General features: G+C 33.1%; 3 protein-coding genes across 4 annotated transcripts; all 3 read left to right on the top strand.

The window, feature by feature from the left end:
• Positions 1–594: 594 nt before the first annotated feature.
• LOC120085002 (DDRGK domain protein) lies at positions 595–4,314 on the top strand. 2 transcript variants are annotated; one of them, XM_039040817.2, is made up of 9 exons: positions 595–772; positions 915–1,046; positions 1,184–1,289; positions 1,996–2,102; positions 2,389–2,490; positions 2,584–2,745; positions 2,951–3,007; positions 3,318–3,354; positions 3,487–4,314. In XM_039040817.2, the coding sequence occupies exons 2-9, from the start codon at positions 927–929 to the stop codon at positions 3,687–3,689; spliced, it is 894 nt and encodes a 297-aa protein (XP_038896745.1). In that variant the 5' UTR covers positions 595–772; positions 915–926; the 3' UTR covers positions 3,690–4,314. The 2 variants fall into 2 exon arrangements, with proteins under 2 accessions (XP_038896745.1, XP_038896746.1); XM_039040818.2 differs by having other exon boundaries at positions 608–772; positions 910–1,046.
• Positions 4,315–10,955: 6,641 nt separating this feature from the next.
• Positions 10,956–14,753, top strand: LOC120084794 (COBRA-like protein 10). The gene is made up of 2 exons (XM_039040613.2): positions 10,956–11,760; positions 13,315–14,753. The coding sequence occupies exons 1-2, from the start codon at positions 11,184–11,186 to the stop codon at positions 14,751–14,753; spliced, it is 2,016 nt and encodes a 671-aa protein (XP_038896541.1). The 5' UTR covers positions 10,956–11,183.
• A 1,475-nt stretch (positions 14,754–16,228) lies between these two features.
• LOC120085780 (early nodulin-like protein 1) lies at positions 16,229–19,023 on the top strand. Its single transcript, XM_039041964.2, has 2 exons — positions 16,229–16,595; positions 18,233–19,023. The coding sequence occupies exons 1-2, from the start codon at positions 16,424–16,426 to the stop codon at positions 18,796–18,798; spliced, it is 738 nt and encodes a 245-aa protein (XP_038897892.1). The 5' UTR covers positions 16,229–16,423; the 3' UTR covers positions 18,799–19,023.
• Positions 19,024–19,151: the final 128 nt, after the last annotated feature.

Raw genomic sequence — 19,151 nt, 5'->3', positions numbered from 1 at the left:
GGAGTTATTGAAAACATGGGAAGAATGGAGAGTTGGGGTGAGTTGGTAAAATATAACAACTCAACTCCACCAACATCTAAAGTTGGTGGGCCAAACAATGAGTTGGTATATTATACCAACTCAACTCAACTTATGTTGGTGAGCCAAACACCCCTTCAAAGATTTCATGATAGATTGTAACCTTGAAAAATTAAAAGCAACAATGGGAAAAGAAGATGAAGCAGTAGGACAAAGGAAGAAGAAGAATGAGAGACCAAAAATGAAGTAGTGGCGGGAGAAGAAAATGAAGCAACGAAAGTGGGAGAATCCGACAATATAGAGGGCGATAGATGGTTATCAATTGTCGTTGGAAGAAGAAGATGTGGAAGACGCGGGTATCAGGTGAGTTTTGGATAATTCGATTAATCATTGGGTGGGTCGAGATTTTTTGTGTGGGCTGAGATATTTCCGGTATTTCACATGTTGGATTGAGCTTTCTTCCATCCCTTTTGGGTTCTTTTTTTAATTTTGCTATTGATGGTAAATAATTTGGGTTTTTTATTACATTAGAAAAAACCCCTGGTATTTATTTCCAATATAAATACGAACCGAATCGGAAACCCGGTTCGGTTTTTAGGTTCCATATGGTCATGTGAGGAACAATTGCAGAAGCTCTAAACGGGGTCGGACTCCTCTGCCTTCCTCTTCGTTACGGTTTCTTCCGATTTTGTTTGTTCATTCTTATCGGCGATCCTCAGTTCCGAAGAACCATTTTCTGATTCCTCTTCGCAAGGTACGATCGTCAACGCCTTTGATATCGTATTTATTCCTAAATATTCTGTTCTAGAAGTTAGATCTTTTTTAGAGATGTTTCGTTTACGAATTTTCAAGCGATTAAACGAGTTGAACGATGGAATTTTTTGTCATAAGTGTAGAGAAGTTGGAAAATGGAGGAATTTCTTGTGGCAGTTCTCTCGATGCTGCTTGTTGTTGCATTGGTTCCTCTGTTTCTATGGCGACGCTATCAGGACTCCCGCTCCGGTCATGCACATGAAGATGAGGATCAGGTTTGGTTTTGGAGGCTCGGTGATGAGTTCTTTGAGGGTTTATTTATTTGTTTGCATTGAAATGGTATTGCTGTGGTTATCAATTTGTTTCGAAGAAAGGTTACCGTGGTTTTTACTTGGTTGTTGGAATTTGTCAGGTTCCTCGGAGAGAAACGGTTGTTCGTGCCACTGGTGGAGGCCGTCGTATGCGTCGGAGACCTACTACGGCTGCTAGTTCGTCGAATGCAGGGGCATCTCTGGAAGGTTTGTATATCAATTAGCTTTCTAAGTCTGTAATGTTATTAAAATCAATTGTAAGGGAGTATGGGGGAAAGTAGTTCAACCTCGATTAGCGTTGCAACTCTCTAATTAGTTTGATAAATGGGATATAAATTGAAATGAAGTGTAAACAACTGCGTGCCTCATCTTAATTGGCCAATTAGTTGATAATAGTGATCAATCAATTTTCTCTTCCAGATTTCTTTTAAGTTTTAGATTCAAATGTTGCTATTCACTGTTAAAAACATTGAAAATGACTAAAGACTGTATGCAAGAGAAATGGCAGATCATCTGGGATAGAAAATAGCTAAAGGTGGATCACTTTCCTACTGCCTCCCCTACCATATCCATTACTCTTATATGGTTTATTTAACATAACTTGTTGCCGTTGCTTGGATATATATATATGTATATATATATAATGTTTCTAGACATCCAGTGCACAGATTTTGTATGAGCTCGTCAATCTTTACTAGTGATGAAGAAGGTGAGTGAGGAATTGAGGGCCATTGACCCCGACTAGGTGTATTGAGCAAAAAGAACTGGAATATGGAGGTTTTTTTTATTGGTATAAATAGCCAATATGGAGTCTTGAAATGCTTGGAATAACCAATGTGTCATTTTTTTAATAAGGATTTTATTATATTGAATATGACAACTCTTAACAATTATTCCTGATGATTTTGGACAGACAATGGTGATGGAAGTGATGATGAAATTGCTGCGGAAGAATACCCTGAAGGAAGAGTGTTGAAGAAGAAAGAAAAGAAGCGACAAGAGCGGGAGGCACAAAGACAGGTAACTTATATGAAGTTTTGACTGACTTATGGGTGCAAGAATATGGTCTTAGGAGAACCAGTTTGAAGTCTATTTTCCTAGAAAATGTTAACAACTGCATTCTGTGTGTTGGAATACGATTCATATATATGATTCCACTATGTGCAAAAATGCAGATGTCTTACGCTCTTAGCTTCAATTTGTGTCTTATAGTCTTCTCTTTTTTTTTCTCCATATTTTCTTACATTTTGTTATCTTCTAAACCTTCTGGTTAATGTTGTATGAGTCAAAATTATCTTTTTTGAAGGCTGAACAAGCTTCCCGTGACTCGAGATTAACAAAACAAGATCGGTATGCAGAAATGCGGAGGAAGAAAGATGAGGAGCGTGAAGAGCAGGAACGGTTACTGGTTAGTTAATCAATCACCTTTTGTGTTGGGAACTCTGTATGTAGTTGATGTAGGCTGGAACTTCTGTGGTATTGGTCTATTTTCTTTGTTTAGGAAGAAGAAGCCAAGGCACGGAAGGCCAAGGAGGAAGAGGCTGCTGCATTTGAGTTTGAGAAGTGGAAAGGGGAATTTTCAGTTGATGCTGAAGGTACAACTGAAGCTGAAGTGGAAGGTGGAAATCAAGATTTGCTCTCTGCTTTTGTGGAATATATAAAGGTGAAGTATGTCACGTTGTAATGAGATGCACAGCCTTTTACCTTATGAGAATCTTACTGTGTACGTGTATACATTTTAGTGTAGGTTGGGACTGGGAGTGAACCTGCCCATGGATGACTAAACCTGACTATGTTTAGTTAATGCTGTTTAATTTATGTTATCCATGTGGCTCTATTTCTGAAACCCTTTTTACATTGTTTTACAGAGTCATAAATGTGTCCCATTGGAAGATCTTGCTGCAGAATTTAAATTAAGAACTCAGGTAACTCAGATAATGGCTGTTGTATGTATGGATCGAGATTTAATTGTGTTCTTAGTTCTTTTTTCTTCAAAAAAAAAAAAAAAAAAAAAAATAAAAAAAAAAGAAAAAAAACAGAGTTGAGAAGTTTCAAGGAGAATGATTTCCCGTAAAAAAAAAAAAAAAAAAAAAAAAAGAAAAAAAACAGAGTTGAGAAGTTTCAAGGAGAATGATTTCCCGTTCTTGGCTTGTCAAATATGTGTTTGTTTTGCCCTCAGTGGTTTTTTTGCAAATATTCCCTCTATTTATGTCACGGTATATATCACTAATGCAGGAATGTATTAATCGGATTTCCTCCCTGGAGAGTATGGGTATGACTCTTTTCATTCTTCTCTCTCTCGTCTATAATTTCTTGCATGTTTCTACCGTTGTAAACTTTTGATTATGATATCATGAGTAACAGTAAGTACTATTCTGATCGAACAAATGAACAAATTTTATAGGCCGACTTTCTGGCGTTATGGACGATAGAGGAAAGTACATATACATATCAAAGGAAGAAATGCAAGCAGTTGCTGACTTCATCAAGCGTCAGGGAAGGGTTAGCATTTCACATCTAGCTAGTAAGTCCAACCAGTTCATTGATTTGGAACCAAAAGCCCAATTGGCTGAGGAAATCAATGTTGAGGAGATAGCTGTCTCTTAATAACACCTGTTAATTTTGGAGAGGAATGTTACACATCAAATCGTCATAATCAACTAGTATATATTTTACCTAATGATCACGGGTGGCAGTCGATACTACTCTTCTCTGCACGGGTTCTTGAGCTGCTCTTGTTATATAGTTTTCATGCCCTGCTTTTAAGCTTTTGGATTCATCTCATACCCAGAAACAGAAGATGCCCCATCTGTTAAACCTTTTGGTTCAGGAAAAATAGTTGTGTGATATATGGGGAAATCGGAGGATGTTAATAGACAGAAAGTTTTCTCAAGTGAGGCAAATGGTGGCTGCGGCTGAGAATTGGACTAAATGATTCAAACATTTTTTTGGGATTACTGTTTTAACTGAAATAGTTGTTGGATTCATGGAAACAAATAATTAGTTGTTTGTCTTTGGGTTAGTGTTTTAAATGTTTGTCATGTTCAGAATTGCTTGATTGTCATGTGAGAATAGTTGAGATGTTCGGATGCTTTCAATTGTTTTATGTATTATGTCTATGAACAATTTTTAGGATAAATGCATTTTGTCTACAAGATACGGTCAATGGTTCAGAGAATCAGAAGAGCTATTTGGTTGTTATGTTCCAAAAATGATAATAAATTTTTATCAACATGTTGGTATTTCTATCAATTTTTTTACATTTTATGGCTTCAACAATGACGTGAGAAGTGAATCGACATTTTTCACGATTTATAATATAAATCATAAATATTTTAACTTGTTTAAAGAATTTAAAATGTTTATTTACTAATTAATTATATGTTTTCTAAGTGTCATGGGTTTATAATATTCTATAAAATATTTATTGATATCGGACATTTATTGATATTTTCAGTATCAATATTCTTAACCATGGTTTAAAACACCTCTCATTTTCCATTATTTGGTTGGTTTGGTCATGGATTTAATTTTATAAATTATTTTAATGTTAATTGGTCATTGGAAAAATTACTAACTAAAAGATTTTTATGAATTTATTAAGAAAACAACAGAACTAAGCTAGACAAATATTAGATAATCATGGCCTTGTTCTTCAACTATTTGCGATCCTTATAATTTCCCTTCCTCATAAAGAAACAATCTTCATCCTCCCCATGCTATGAAAAATTCGTTTTGTTAGGCAAAAAAGTATTGGGGTTGGTCAAAACAAATATTGGACTTTGCCAAGAGAGATTGACATATCTAAAGAGATGTTTGACCATCAAGGAGAGTTGGGTTGAGTTGGTATTTTTTACCAACTCAATGTTTGACAATCAACTTTAAATGTTGGTGGAGTTGAGTTGGTTATTTTATCAACTCATCTCAATTCTCCCCAATTCTCTCCCTTCAATATTTTTAATGGTCCCACCCATCGATCTCCATTGGCGATTATCGCTACCACACTCTGACGACATACTCTAACCACCTTTCGGGTAGCCAATTCTGACAACCAACTCCGATCTCCGGCAACCACTTCCAACGACACTCCGACAACCACCCTGGTAAAAAAAACTCAGACTTCCACATTCACACGACCAACTTCGATGACGAACTCTGGACTCCACCAACCACCTTCGACGATAACTCTAGCGACTACCTTCACACAAGCAACTTCAGCAACATACTCTGCCTACTACTTTCGTGTGTCCAACTTCGACGACCACTGATAAAAATAAAACGGTTGGTTTAATTATCCACTATTTTATCGCTCTCACTCTCATTCGTTTTCTCATGCGTTTTCATTACTCGCTCAACTCTCTCAATTACTTTGTCATTTCTCTCTCTCATGCTTTCTTCACATTTACTCTCCTTCTCTCATCTTCTCTCTTCTTTCAGTTGTCTGGTTCGTCTTTCTCATTTTCTCTCTTCTTTCTCTGTCTGGCTCATATGGGTTTTATTTTTCCTTTTCTTTCTCAACACCTCCTTTCTCTTTTTTATTTTTCTTTATATGGCTGTTCTTTTAGATCTAATTATTCTTTTTCTATTTAATTTTTTTCTTAGATCTAAAAAATATTACATACGACGTCCTATTATTGTTTCACTAAACAAAAGTTCAATGATATGTTTTAAACAACATATCCCTTGATGTTTTCAAATATTACATAATTCTAATGAAATGGTGAAATTTAAAATTATGGTTCAAGTTTAGTTTGTACACTGATGCAACATAATAGTAGAAAAAATAGATATCAATATTGCTAAAATCATTTCACCAGTTTTAGAAAAGGGTAAATCCATATTCCACAAGTTGGTAAAAAAAAAAACTAGCTAATAGTTGGTTTTATGATTTAAATTGTAAAATTTTGGTTTTTTTCAAGATTAACATTTAAGTGTCATCATTTCTATCTAAAACAATGTCAATAGTTTCATTTGATGACCCTAATCCTTTCAGTTTATTTTTTTAATTTTTATGGTAATTAATGATTAAGTTGGATTTTTTAATTGAATAATCACTTCTATTTGAGTGCTTAAAAAATTGAATTAAAAAATTTGTATTCTGCATATGAATACTTTGTAGAGAATTTGTTATAGTTTGAGAATGAAAAAGAATTAGAAGTTTTTCTGTTTTTATCTTAAAAAGGTTAGAAAAATATGTGTTATTTGAAAATTAAAATCATCAATAGCAAAAATAATAATAATAATAATAATTTTATTTACAAAAACAACACCAGATGAAAGGTTAATCTCCACCTCATGAATATTTTTATAACTAGAAAGTTATTTAGTTGTATATAAAAAAGGGTTACATTATATAAAATGCCTTTGAAATTTGTACTTTGCGTAAAGAATATTTCTAAATTTTCAAAAGTTTCAAAAATACGATTAAACTTTTAGAAAACGTTCAAAAATACTTTTGTCATTAGTTTTTAGATGGAAATCGTTAGTAATTTGTTTTAAAAAATACCCTTAAACTTTCAAAAGTTTTAAAAATTCAAAAACACCCTGACTAAGTATATGAATAGAAATTATTAATACTTTGTTACAAAATACCTCTAAACTTTTAAAAGTTGCATTAGTACCTATACCATCACATCTCTTTTACATTTCCTCTCTGCCCCCCATTTTAATCCCAAGACCTAACGTTTCTCTATTACACTAGTAGTTTTTTTAGAGATGGGAAATTGAACATTCACATTCGATCTCTAGAAAAGAAGACGATGTCAATTACCATTGAGCTAAGCTCACTTTGACTTGTACTTTAATAGTGATTATGTGTTAATTCGTCGTTTGAGTTTAACACACAAAAAGAGAGGCACATTGAGAATTAGAGACACAATGAGAGATTTGCATCATAATTTTGAGGACAACTAGTAGGAAAAAAAGAAAAAGTGTGCATTACCAAATTTATAACAATAAAGACTTTGTTGATCCTTTTTTTAATTTTACTCTATTTATTATGATTAGTTAAAAAGATTCACCATGATAAAAAAAAAATTAATTCACTGTGACCAAAGATGAATTATTTCTTTGTTGGTCCTTTTTGTATTTGGCTATTTATCGTTTGTTGAGTTTTAAGAGGAGATTTTGATTTTGGAATTTTATGAGATTTTGTGGAATTTTATGTTTAAATTTTTCATTTATATTTAGTTATTGTTGAGAAAAAAATGGTATAAGAAATGGACAAATAAGAGAAAAATGAGAGTATCTATATAAAAAAAATATATATAAAGGGACGTTTGGCTCACTAACATGAGTTGAATTGAGTTGATATAATATATCAACTCATTGTTTCACCCACCAACTTTAAAAGTTGGTGGAGTTGAGTTGGTATATTTTACCAACTCACTCCAACTCTCCCTTCTTCTCATATTTTCAATGGCTCCACCCATCGGCCACTGTCACATTCCGAGAATTAACTCCGAGCTCCGACAACCACGATAGATGACAACTCCGGGCTCCGACTCTGAAATTCGGACTCCGACAACCATTTTCGATGATAGCTCCGACGACCAACTCTGAGCTTTGACAACCTTCGCACGCCCAATTTCGACAACCAATTCTAGCCTCCGATAACTACCTTCGATGACCTAACTCCGGCGACCACCTTCGTGCTACCAACTCTGATGATCAAATGACTCCGACAACAAACTCCGATGACTAACTCTAACAACCACCTCCGAATACAAACTCCAATGAAAATCACCTTCGATGATCACGTTTGAGCGAGTAACTCTGACGAGCAACTTGAGGCTTCGACAACCACCTTCGATGACAAATTCCGACAACCAACTCCAATACCACCTTCATGCGACTAATTACGGTCTTCGACAATCACCTCCGACTACAATCTTAAGTGAAAATCATCTTCGATGATCAACTTCGACGACCACTTTTTTCCGACCAACTCCGAGATTCGAAAATCACCTCCAATGACAAACTTTGACAACCAACTTCAATACACCTTCATGTGACCAACTTAGGATCCAACAACCACCTCCGACTACAAACTCCAAAAAAGATCATCTTCGATAATCAACTTCGACAACCACTTTCGACTACTATAAGACTAATGACTGTTAAAGTATGTTGTAGGTTGTTGATTATATAAAAAAATATATTATTCTGTCTACATTAACTGCAATACTTATACGTAATGAATTCACATATCAAATGAGTGTTAAGAATATTCAGATGAAAAGTATGTATGTAGTTGAAAAGTATGTAACATATAACAAAAAACAAACCATAAAATGAAAAAAAAAAATTCTTAGAACACTTTCTAGCCAGAATTATTGTCCTCAAAATTTAGAGGAAATGAAAGTGAAACTGTTGAAGAAATGTGGTGACATCCTATTAGTTGTTACGATAATAAGGGAGATTTAATTAAAAAAAAATTCATGACATAGTAAAAATATAGAGTAACAATAGGAAGAAAAAAAAGAAGCGGAAGATGATAATGAAATTCATGGAGAAAAGTTAGCTAGAAGCAAAAATTTTGATTTCGCTTTACTTTTTCATTTTATTTAACTATATTTTTATAAGAAATATAATGGATTAATTGTTGTTCATTGCCCAAAAAAGAAAGAAAGAAAGAAAAGTTTTAAAAATTAAAATAAAAAAATTGCAATCCATATTTTATTCAAACAATGATGGGTAGAATTATTAAATAAAAAAGTTTCAAAACAAAAATAGTAATTATAAAAGCATATTATTTAGAGTTCAAAAAACTGTATCAAATATCAGATATATAAACTCAACTTTATACACAAACACAGATACATGAACTCGGACCAAATAACTCTACACTCTAAACACAGACATTTGAACTCGACAGATATATGAACTTCACAGACGTGTAAACTCTAGACATCCTATCTCAACTCAGCACTCCAAATAGCCCCTATAAGTTGTTTTAAAATTGGTGCTTTTCCAACTTAAGATAACTTTAAATAAACTTATTCATATTATACTAATGGTAGGAGCATCAATTTTTTTTTTTTTTTTTTTTGAAAGGTTAGGAGTTAATGCAACTTTGGAAAATTTAGAGGTACTTTTGCAACAAGGTATTAAATGTTTATGTTCGTATGCTAACAACAAGGGCATTTATTATTATTATTTTAACGGTATTTTTTAGACTTTTGAAAGTTTAGGGATGTTTTTTAAACAAAATATAATAATTATCGTACGAAACTAATGATAATGATATTTTTAAAATTCAAGGGTATTTTTTTAAACTTTTAAACGTCAAAAATATTTTTTTACATCGAGTGCAAATTTCACGACATTTTTTTTTAATAATTTAGCCTAAAAACAGGTCCAAAAAGGTCCATTAAGTTACTTATAACGTGTTTTAGTACATATTTATGATGTCATATTCTTTAAACTCAACTAGCCTTAATATTTTAAAAATAATATATAATAATATTAATATTAATATTTTTAAAAAGAAAAGGTATAACCAATAGGAAGTGGATCATGAGCTTGATTTATTATTATTATTATTATTAATGTTGTATTTTTTAAACTCAACTAGCCATTAGACACAAATATAATATAATTAATATAATATAATCATAATTTTTTTAAAAAATATTTTCTTTTAAAACTCCACGAAAACCAAAAGCTCATCCTGTGTTACTCTTCCACTGCACTACATGTCACCTTTCACTTGTCTACTTTGATGAAAAATCTACAACATCATCACCTCATGTATTTTTTTCGTTAAGTTTATTTCGGTTATATCTTCTTCATTTGAGATTTCAGTGATTCAAATTGTGGTCCCTAAATAAAATTGGAACAATCTCTTAGGTCGTTTTACTATACTACATTTGATACATACACTTGCATTACACCAAGTTTTTGGCACTAAGATTTGTGTCATAATTTTGTGGAGAACTAATAGGAGAAAAAAAGAAAATATGTGCATTACAAATTTGTAGCGATGAAAACATTGTTGACCCTTTTTGCAATTCAAATTACTCTAGTTAAGAAAATTCATCGTGATCGTAGATGTTTTTTCTTTGTCGGTTCTTTTGGTATAAGACTTGGACAAATTGAAGAAAAATGAGAGTATCTATGTGAAAAAAAAAAAAAAAAAAAAGTTATCTATATGAGTTGTTTTAAAATTGATTTTTTTTTCCAAATCAAGATAACCCCAACTAAACTGATCACTATGCTAAAGGCAGAGCATTTTTAAAAAAAAAAAAAAAAAAAAAAAATTAAGAGTACTAATGTGACTTTCGAAAATTTAAAGATATTTTTGCAATGAGATTTTAAAGTACAAGCATTATACCAATTGAGCTATACTCTTGTTGTTGAGCTACACTCTTGTTGAAGGCTGATAGGAGTCTATTAGTGTTTATCAGTATTTTTTTTTTTTTTGCTATTTATGTAAATAATTTAATATTTTTTCTATATGTAAAAATTTCTTTATTTTTTAAAGTAAATATTTACGATGTCGTACTCTTTTTTTAAAAGAAAAAAGAAAACTATAAACCTCTAATAATATTCTCTTCTAATCTCCCTATATCATAGAAAATTGAACAAAATTTAGTTCTCTCCTCAACGATTTTAGTTTCCATTTTCATCATATAAACCACGAACCCAATACAATAATTCTTTAAAAATGACTATAATTCCTTCACATTGTTCCAACCACATTGAAAAATCTCTAAATTTCAAAGAATCAAAATCCACACCATTAATTCCCCTAAAAAAACCAATAAAACTCTCCAAAATTTAGGAGATAGAGATAAGATAGAGAGAGAGTATCCGTTAATTAGTTAATTAGCTCAACTGTCAGTTTCAAACACAAAACAGAAGCTTTAAAAACCTCGTACAAGAGCGAAAATTTAAAATTAAATTAATTAAATAAAAAGAACAGCACACTTCCGAATCTGCCGCCCACTTTTGCCGGAATTTTCACAATTCATCCTTTGACTCAGTCGTCTCCGATTCCGATTACTCTGTTTTCTTCCCTTTCTTTTACAACCCGATTTCTCTCTCTCTCTCACTTACCCCTCCGCCGCCCTCATCGCCGGAATTTGGAAGTTTCCGACCATGCGATGTTTGATTATTCACACACCCTTTTGGTTGTTTTTTGTATTGGTGTCCAATTTCGAGCTCTGTTTTACTCAAGATTACATCATTGGCGACTCTCAGCCTGCTGCAGCGGCAGCGGCGGCACCACCGGAGCAAAATGAATGTAATGGGATTTTCTTAACATACACTTTCCTTTCAAGGGAAAGAGAATTTCCCTATGTGAAGAATGTTTCAGCTCAGGCTTGGGCGTTCAGAGCTCAGGCCACGGTGGTGAACGCCGGCCCGACGGAGCTCGACAATTGGAAAATGTATATTGGGTTTCAACATAGAGAGATTTTAGTGTCGGCGGCTGGCGCCGTGTTGGTCGACGGTTCGGATTTCCCGGCCGCCGTCGGGAAAGGGGCGACCTTAGCTGGGTACACACAAACGGACTTGAAAACGTCGATAGAAACCGCCGGAGATTATAACCAAATTCAGGCGACGATTGATATCACCGGAACGCAATTCGGCGTAAAGAAGAACGGAATTCCGATGCCGAAGACGATTCGCCTTGAAAATGAAGGCTTTAAGTGTCCGCAGCCTCGTCGTCATCGCAGTAATCATTTCTGATTTTTATCTCGACTTTTAAAACGGTGTCCATGATTTTCAAAGGGTTTAAATCGCTTTTCCATTTTTTAAATTATTATAAAAATATTTTTAACAGTTTAAAATCAATTTTGTTGATATAAAAATTACATTAATGCGATTGAATATTAAATTAATTTTGAATAATTATAGGCGTGATTTAAAATTATTTTGAACCTAACAAAAGTGATGTAAAATCTCAAAATCACTCCAAAATATAGATTTAGTTTCTAAACTTATATTTAATAACTTCTTGAATTTGGAATAATGTGTCTTCTTAAACTTTCAATATTGTATCAAATAAATCTTTTAGGTCCCGTCTGGTACTAATTTGATTTTTTAATTTTTGTTTTTAAAAATTTCTTACCTCCAAATTTTTTTTATAGATATTATTTTTACCTTCAAATTTTTTTATTTGTTATTTACTTTTTGTCGATGGTTTAAAAAAAAGAAAATTTTGAAAACTAAAAAGATGTAGCTTTTAAAATTTTGTTTTTGTTTTTGGAATTTGGTTAAGAATTCAACTATTGTATTTAAGAATTTGGCTAAAAATGCAAATTTGTAAGAAATGTTTAATTTCCAAAAACCAAAAATAAAAAACGAAATGGTTATCAAATGGGAACTTAATTTTCAATCTTGTGTTATATAGATCAGTATCCATTCAATAATTTTTAGGATAAAATAATTTTTTGTTTCCTATATTTTAGGTCTAGTTTACACCTAGTCCCTAGTCTCAAAATGTTAAAGCTTACCATTAGGGTTTGAGTTTTGTTTCAATTTGATTCATAAATTTCAAAATTTATACTTTTAATCACAAATTTTTTTTTCTAAATTTCCACTTCAGTCTTCATAATTAATTTAAATTCATTAATAGGCACCGCACTAAAGACTGAAGTGAGAACTTAGAGAAAAACCAAGACTGAAAGTATGAATCTTGAAATTTAGAGACCAAATTCAAACAAAAACGAAACTTCATGATAAAATTGTAACATTTTGAAATGAGACGAAATCAAGATCACAAACCAACAATATAACATTTTGAATCCTAAAGACCAAATAGAAGCTAAACTGAAGATCTAGAGGCCGATTTTTTTTTCCTTTCATTTTTTAAATTCCCAGTCTTATTAGGCACAAAATTAGAATTTTATATTTAATAAATTAAGTAATTTTTAAAATTTTTGAATATATCATTGAATTATTAGACATCAAGTTGAAAATTCGTGGATATATATCTCAAGTAAATAAGTAGACACAAATTTAAAAGTAACCAAGTTTCAATTACACTTAATTCAAAAATTAAGTTGTGAACTTGAATATTGTAATAAGACAAACCAAATTTGTTTGATCTAAATATCAGACAATTGAGTTATAAATTTAGTGATGTAAAGGCAAGTAAGTAAGCAAAAGGCAAGGCTTTTCCTTTGTAATGCATTATACCACCTTGTTTTGTTTGAAGCTTGAAGAGATTGAACATTGAAACTCACTATTCTTCATTCATATAAAACTCCAAACAACATTTTTACAGACAAAAGCTATATGCACGTTTGCTGCAAGAAAGACCCCAAATTCAAGCAAAAACCACCAAAGAAGACCAAGTTTTTACCGAGACAAAACGGCGATCTCTCGCTCACCTACGACGTCCTCCAAGCTTATGGCAACAACTATCTTGCACAAGTCACCATTGACAACAACAACCCTCTCGGCCGCCTCGACCATTGGAACTTAACTTGGGAATGGAAGAGAGGAGAATTCATTTCCACTATGAGAGGAGCTTACACTCACAAAATTGACTACTCTGACTGTATCTTTGGCCCTCAAGGCCAATACTATCAAGATTTTGACTTCTCCCAAGTCATGAATTGTGAGAAAAATCCCATTATCGCTGACCTTCCCTCCAATCGAGCCAACGATTCCAAGGTCGGGAAGTTGCCCTTCTGCTGCAAAAATGGCACGATCTTACCGCCATTGATGGATCAAAGCAAAGCAAGGTCTATTTTTCAGCTCCAAGTCTATAAGCTTCCCCCTGACTTCAATAGAACTGCCTTATACCCTCCTCAGAAATGGAAGATCAATGGCATTCTTAACCCCAGTTACAAATGTGGAGCTCCTATTAGAGTTGAACCAACACAATTTCCTGACTCGACTGGACTTCAAGCCATAACCACAGCCATTGCTAGTTGGCAAGTGGTTTGCAACATTACAACTCCCAAACCAAAACAATCAAGATGTTGTGTTTCATTCTCTGCTTATTATAATGACTCTGTTATCCCTTGCAATACTTGTGCTTGTGGATGTGATGAAACTCAAACTTGCAACCCAAATTCTTCCCCATTGCTTCTTCCACCAGAGGCTCTTTTAGTTCCATTTGACAATAGAACTGTAAAAGCAAAAGCTTGGGCCAAAATCAAACACTTACCAATCCCAAAGAAGCTTCCTTGTCCTGATAATTGTGGGGTTAGTTTAAATTGGCATATTAACTCAGATTATATCAGTGGTTGGACTGCTAGAATTACTCTTTTCAATTGGGAAGAATACCCTTTTGAGGATTGGTTTGCTGCTGTTCAATTGGATAAAGCTGCTAAAGGCTATGAGAATGTCTACTCTTTCAATGGGACTAAACTCCCACCAGATATGATCAAGAACACCATCTTGTTCCAAGGATTGGAAGGTTTGAATTACCTGATGGGGGAGACGAATGGGACGGACCCGAGTTATGATCCACGAGTACCGGGAAAGCAACAATCTGTAATCTCTTTCACTAAGAAGAATTTGAGGAACCTCAATATAAAGGAAGGAGATGGGTTCCCTTCAAAGGTTTATTTTAATGGAGAAGAGTGTGCACTTCCTCCTCATATTCCTTTAGGAAATGGTGCTGCTCATGGCCTCCATGTCAACTCTGAACCTGTAATGCTGCTGCTCACAATTATGGCCTTTTTCATTCTCTTCAATGATGGCTTTCATTGACAAAAAAAAACAGTTTTGGAGGAAGTGATTTTGGATCAGCCAAGTGATGGGAGAATTGGCGTTAATTCCTTTGTTCTTGGATTGATGGAGGAAGGAGGATGGATGATCAACTGATGTTTGTGGAAGTGCTTTACAAATGGAATTCCATAAGCTGTACTTTTTTTGACAAGGTTTCTTTTTAACTGTCTCTTTGAAAGTTAGGGTAGTTTTGAAATGTATAATCCTAGTGGTTTCTTCTTCTTCATAGTGTGAAGATGATCATGTGAATCTGTGGCTGATTAATCCTAAAAAAGAACAATGTATAAGTATGATTCTGTAATCTGTATTTTCTATATGTAATAACAGTACTGAATCTAATTTTAAGAATTCCCACTTCTTAAATGTTAATAAAAGTTAGATGGTCGTTTGGGGATGGTGTCAAAAGATTATTTTAAAGTTTGGGGTTGTCCAAGGAAATGTTCAAAGTCCACGGGAAGGAAGCATAGGGGAGAGCATGTCCCAAAAGAGAAATGTCAATGCCTCAGGATTTGGGCCGGCTAGCCAAGCCTGTGAATATATACTTGGGAAATAACTACGTCAGATCAAGATTGACACCCTTTGATCTCAAACACCAGAAACATCCCTGACACTGTCGCCATTACATGTAAATAGACGTATGTGTCAGAGGACACGCATATAAATAGCCCCATTCGACCACCCTAAAAGGAAGAGTATGTAATCTCCAAAGTAGAGAATCCACTTTACTTCTTTTTGTGCATAGTTGAATTAGTCATTCCTTGTACTATCTTAAGAATCGGAGTGCAGTATGCTTAGCAACACATCGATAGATCAACTCGAAGTATCTCGAGATCAAACGAAGAAGAAGCAGGCTGGAGGTCAAGTCTACCAAAGACTTGCAACTTAGCCCAACACAGACGAGATTTGAGCATGTCTTTCAGTTTTGTTCTCAGAATATATAACCCTTTAACTTGAGGAAAATCTCCAAGTCTAATTAAGAACAACAATGAACATGGGACTTTAACTATAAGTAGAAGTGTAATTTATAAATAATGGAGGGATCCCTTTGTAAATATAACTTTAGAGATCAATTATAAAGAAAACAAAAATCCATAGAAAGTTTTAAGGAAAATAAAACTCAAGACAAACTATTGTGAAACAGAATCTAAATTAACCGTATGTCATATTATTGAAGAACAATAAGGCATCTAGAACCAAAAGAGAATGAAGAAGAATGAGATATATTTGAAGGCCATGAAGGAAGAAACAACATGAAGATCCATTAATCATTCTCAAAGTAAAAGTTGAAACTTTTAAAGATAATCTAGATTGTTCTTGAATGGAGGGTCAATTCAGAATTATGTTTTCTTTTTGGTTTTTTTTCCTTGAAACTCAGATCACAAGATATGAATATTCTAAAAGAGAGTAAAGCAAAGCATAAACCCATTTGAAATCAAGAAATCTAAATGAGACAGATCATCAATTTCAGTACTTTAAGAAAAGCTTCAATGCTACAGCTCTGTGAGGTTCTTCCCTTTTCCACTTCTCTTTAAAATGGCATTTAGATTGCATTATAAAGCTGCATCAAAAAGGGTTGTTGAGAAAAAAAAACTCAGCTTTACTTTTTGGGATTTTGGAGAAGAAATTAAATTTAGTTTCCATTTGAGATTTCAATGGGTAAATTAGGGTTTGCATTTGGGGCTTTGGTTTGTGTGATGATGTTGATGCAGAAAGGTGAGGGCACTCAGTTCATAGTTGGAGGAGCAAAGGGATGGGGTGTTTCAGTGGCACAAAGCTATAATCAATGGGCAGAAGCAAATAGGTTTCAAATTGGAGACTCTTTGGGTATGTGTGTCCAAATTTTTCTTATTCATATCCGTTTGATCCGATTCCAAACTAAAGATTTTTTTTATTATTATTATTATTCATTTATTTTATCATATTTAAATGTCCATATTTCATATTTTGTGTTCAAATAAAAAAAACACTCGACTTATTTGTGGTTTCTAAATTTAAGTTGTAATGACTATGTTCGTATAGTTTAAAATTTATTACTTTGTAATCTCTGTAGTAAAAAGAAGAAAAAAAAATACATTTTTAGTCTTTAATTTTTTGGTATAGTTTCTATTTAGTTTCTAAGTTTCAAAATATTATACATTTAGTTCTAAGTTTTGAATTTGATTTTAATTTAGTCCAAGTATGTTACTGCTTTATTCTTGATATTTGAATTTTATTTCAATTTAATCCATATGTTTCAAAAGTTACATTTTTTACCTTGATTATTCACTAGATACTTATTTTTTTGTCTTTAGTGTTAATTTCTATTAATAAATTAAAAACCATTAAAATAATTATCATCAATTATGTTTCACTATTTTTTATCACTTTTTAAATTATATCTATAATTTAAGTTCATAATTATTTTTCATTAATTAATAGAAATTAATGTCAATGAAGTGAATATTTAATTAAAAAAAATTGAGATTAAAAATGTAAATTTTTTAAACTTGGAGATCAGATTGAAACAAACTCAAATCTCAAGGATAAAATTATAACATTTTGAAACTCTCCTATAAAGTTCTCATATAAGAGTTTTATCAAACCATAAGAATTAAATTATAACCTTTAAAATATATGAGAATAAATTATAACTTTTTTCAAACCTTAAAACCAAATTTATAACTTAAGCTTTTGACAAAATATATTGAGGGTACAATGCCACTTGTGATCTTTTGGTCAGTTGTAATGTTTTTAACAGTCAAATTATTAATTAGAATGAAAGTTCTCTGCATGTATATTCTAGACTTGCTAGCAAAGGGAGAAATATATATATACTACCATTAAAATATCATTATATAATAAACTAATGGTACAAGTTGGATGACCATGAAAATACCAAAAATCGATCCAATCGATCGAAATCAATCAAATTGAGGTTGGTCTATTTTCATATAAAAAATTTTGGAGAACCAACTGATATATAAATATTATTTTTTAAAATTTTCTTCTAAAAGATAAATATAATAGTAAGTCCACTACCATCAATCCAAACACAAGCCTATTATCTTAGTATTGATTTATTGTTTTCTTTTTTATATTGCCTAAATTCTAAGCCCCTACATGGTTCATCTTTTTTCATGTTAACGTAACACACTTCATCAATTCATCTTTCATTTTCATTCACTGTGTCTTTACTTGCAAAAACAAACAACAAAACTAACCGTAGATTTCACACACTTTCTTTGGATCTATTTTCGGTGTCAATTTTCTCCCAAAACCAACACCAAACGACTTCCCACAAGTGATGGTTTATGGGGCATGGAATAAGTAAATAGCTACCAATTTTTTTCTTTATTTTAGGAAGTTGTTTCTTTTAGAAGGATCAACAATAACTTGTTCATTAATATTATTAAATAACTTCATCCATTATAATTAAATTCTAGATAAAACCCTGGCTAAGGTTATGGTCCTATATTTTGCAGTTTTCAACTATGATGCTGGCCAAGACTCGGTGCTTCAAGTAACCCAAGATGACTACACTAATTGCAACATCCAATCTCCAATTAAACAGTATTCTGATGGCCATTCTATTTTCCAATTTGACAAATCTGGACCTTACTATTTTATCAGTGGAAAAAAAGACAATTGCCTCAAAAATGAGAAGCTTGTGGTGATTGTGTTGGCTGATAGAAGCAATTCAAATTCTAATCAAACCACTACTTCTCCTCCAATCTCTGCTCCATCTCCATCTCCATCTCCCTCGAATTCAACTGAGACAACACCTTCTCCTGCACCAGCAAGTGATCAAACGGGCGTGCCTTCTCCATCAGGGTCAACTGAAATCAACCCGTCTACACCACCTGCTGAGGAAGTCAATCCATCTCCCCCACCTACTGGGGAAGAGTCTCCGCCTCCATCTGCAGGGACGGTTGAGATTAACCCCGCACCTCCTGTATCAGGGCCACCACCGAGTGTCGGATATTCGATCATCCCGGGTAGCATTGGCTCCATTGAAGCGTTTGTTGCTGCTGTTATCTTAGCTTTCTAAGTAGAGAGGTGGTGGGTCATCTTTGATGACTATTCTTTTAAATATTTGTAAATGGTATATTTACCTTCTCAAAAGAACTATTTGGTATCTAGGTCAAAAAGAATATAAAAGAATGAACAAGCAATGTATTTTCTACTGTAGGAATTCTCTATGTTCAACATTCGATTCCACCAGTTCATGGAGAGTTTGTATTTTCCTCGGAATAAAAAAGCTAAAGTCTTCTCACGTTCTGCGTAAAGATCCATTGGCAGCTTGGAAGATCGCCTGTTCAGAGTTATTAGAAAATGTGGACGCATATAATTGAATTTATTCTGGAGTTCAAATCCTAAAAAATCATTTTCCAAGCAGGAAAA

Source organism: Benincasa hispida, chromosome 9, assembly GCF_027475165.1.
Source record: "Benincasa hispida cultivar pf3 chromosome 9, pf3_genome.v1.1, whole genome shotgun sequence".
NCBI classification, from domain to species: Eukaryota; Viridiplantae; Streptophyta; class Magnoliopsida; order Cucurbitales; family Cucurbitaceae; genus Benincasa; species Benincasa hispida.
Note: the sequence above shows the minus strand (reverse complement) of the source record. Positions and strands in the feature narration are given on the sequence as shown.

What these genes read in the sequence shown, in the direction of transcription:
- LOC120085780 (XM_039041964.2), top strand. Translation starts at nt 16,424, where the DNA reads ATGGGTAAATTAGGGTTTGCATTTGGGGCTTTGGTTTGTGTGATGATG. An exon ending in TCAAATTGGAGACTCTTTGG is followed by an intron (nt 16,596 to 18,232) that starts GTATGTGTGTCC and finishes TATATTTTGCAG; the next exon opens with TTTTCAACTATGATGCTGGC.
- LOC120084794 (XM_039040613.2), top strand. Translation starts at nt 11,184, where the DNA reads ATGCGATGTTTGATTATTCACACACCCTTTTGGTTGTTTTTTGTATTG. An exon ending in GCAGCCTCGTCGTCATCGCA is followed by an intron (nt 11,761 to 13,314) that starts GTAATCATTTCT and finishes ACATTTTTACAG; the next exon opens with ACAAAAGCTATATGCACGTT.
- LOC120085002 (XM_039040817.2), top strand. Translation starts at nt 927, where the DNA reads ATGGAGGAATTTCTTGTGGCAGTTCTCTCGATGCTGCTTGTTGTTGCA. An exon ending in CTTTTGTGGAATATATAAAG is followed by an intron (nt 2,746 to 2,950) that starts GTGAAGTATGTC and finishes ATTGTTTTACAG; the next exon opens with AGTCATAAATGTGTCCCATT. An exon ending in TTCCTCCCTGGAGAGTATGG is followed by an intron (nt 3,355 to 3,486) that starts GTATGACTCTTT and finishes CAAATTTTATAG; the next exon opens with GCCGACTTTCTGGCGTTATG.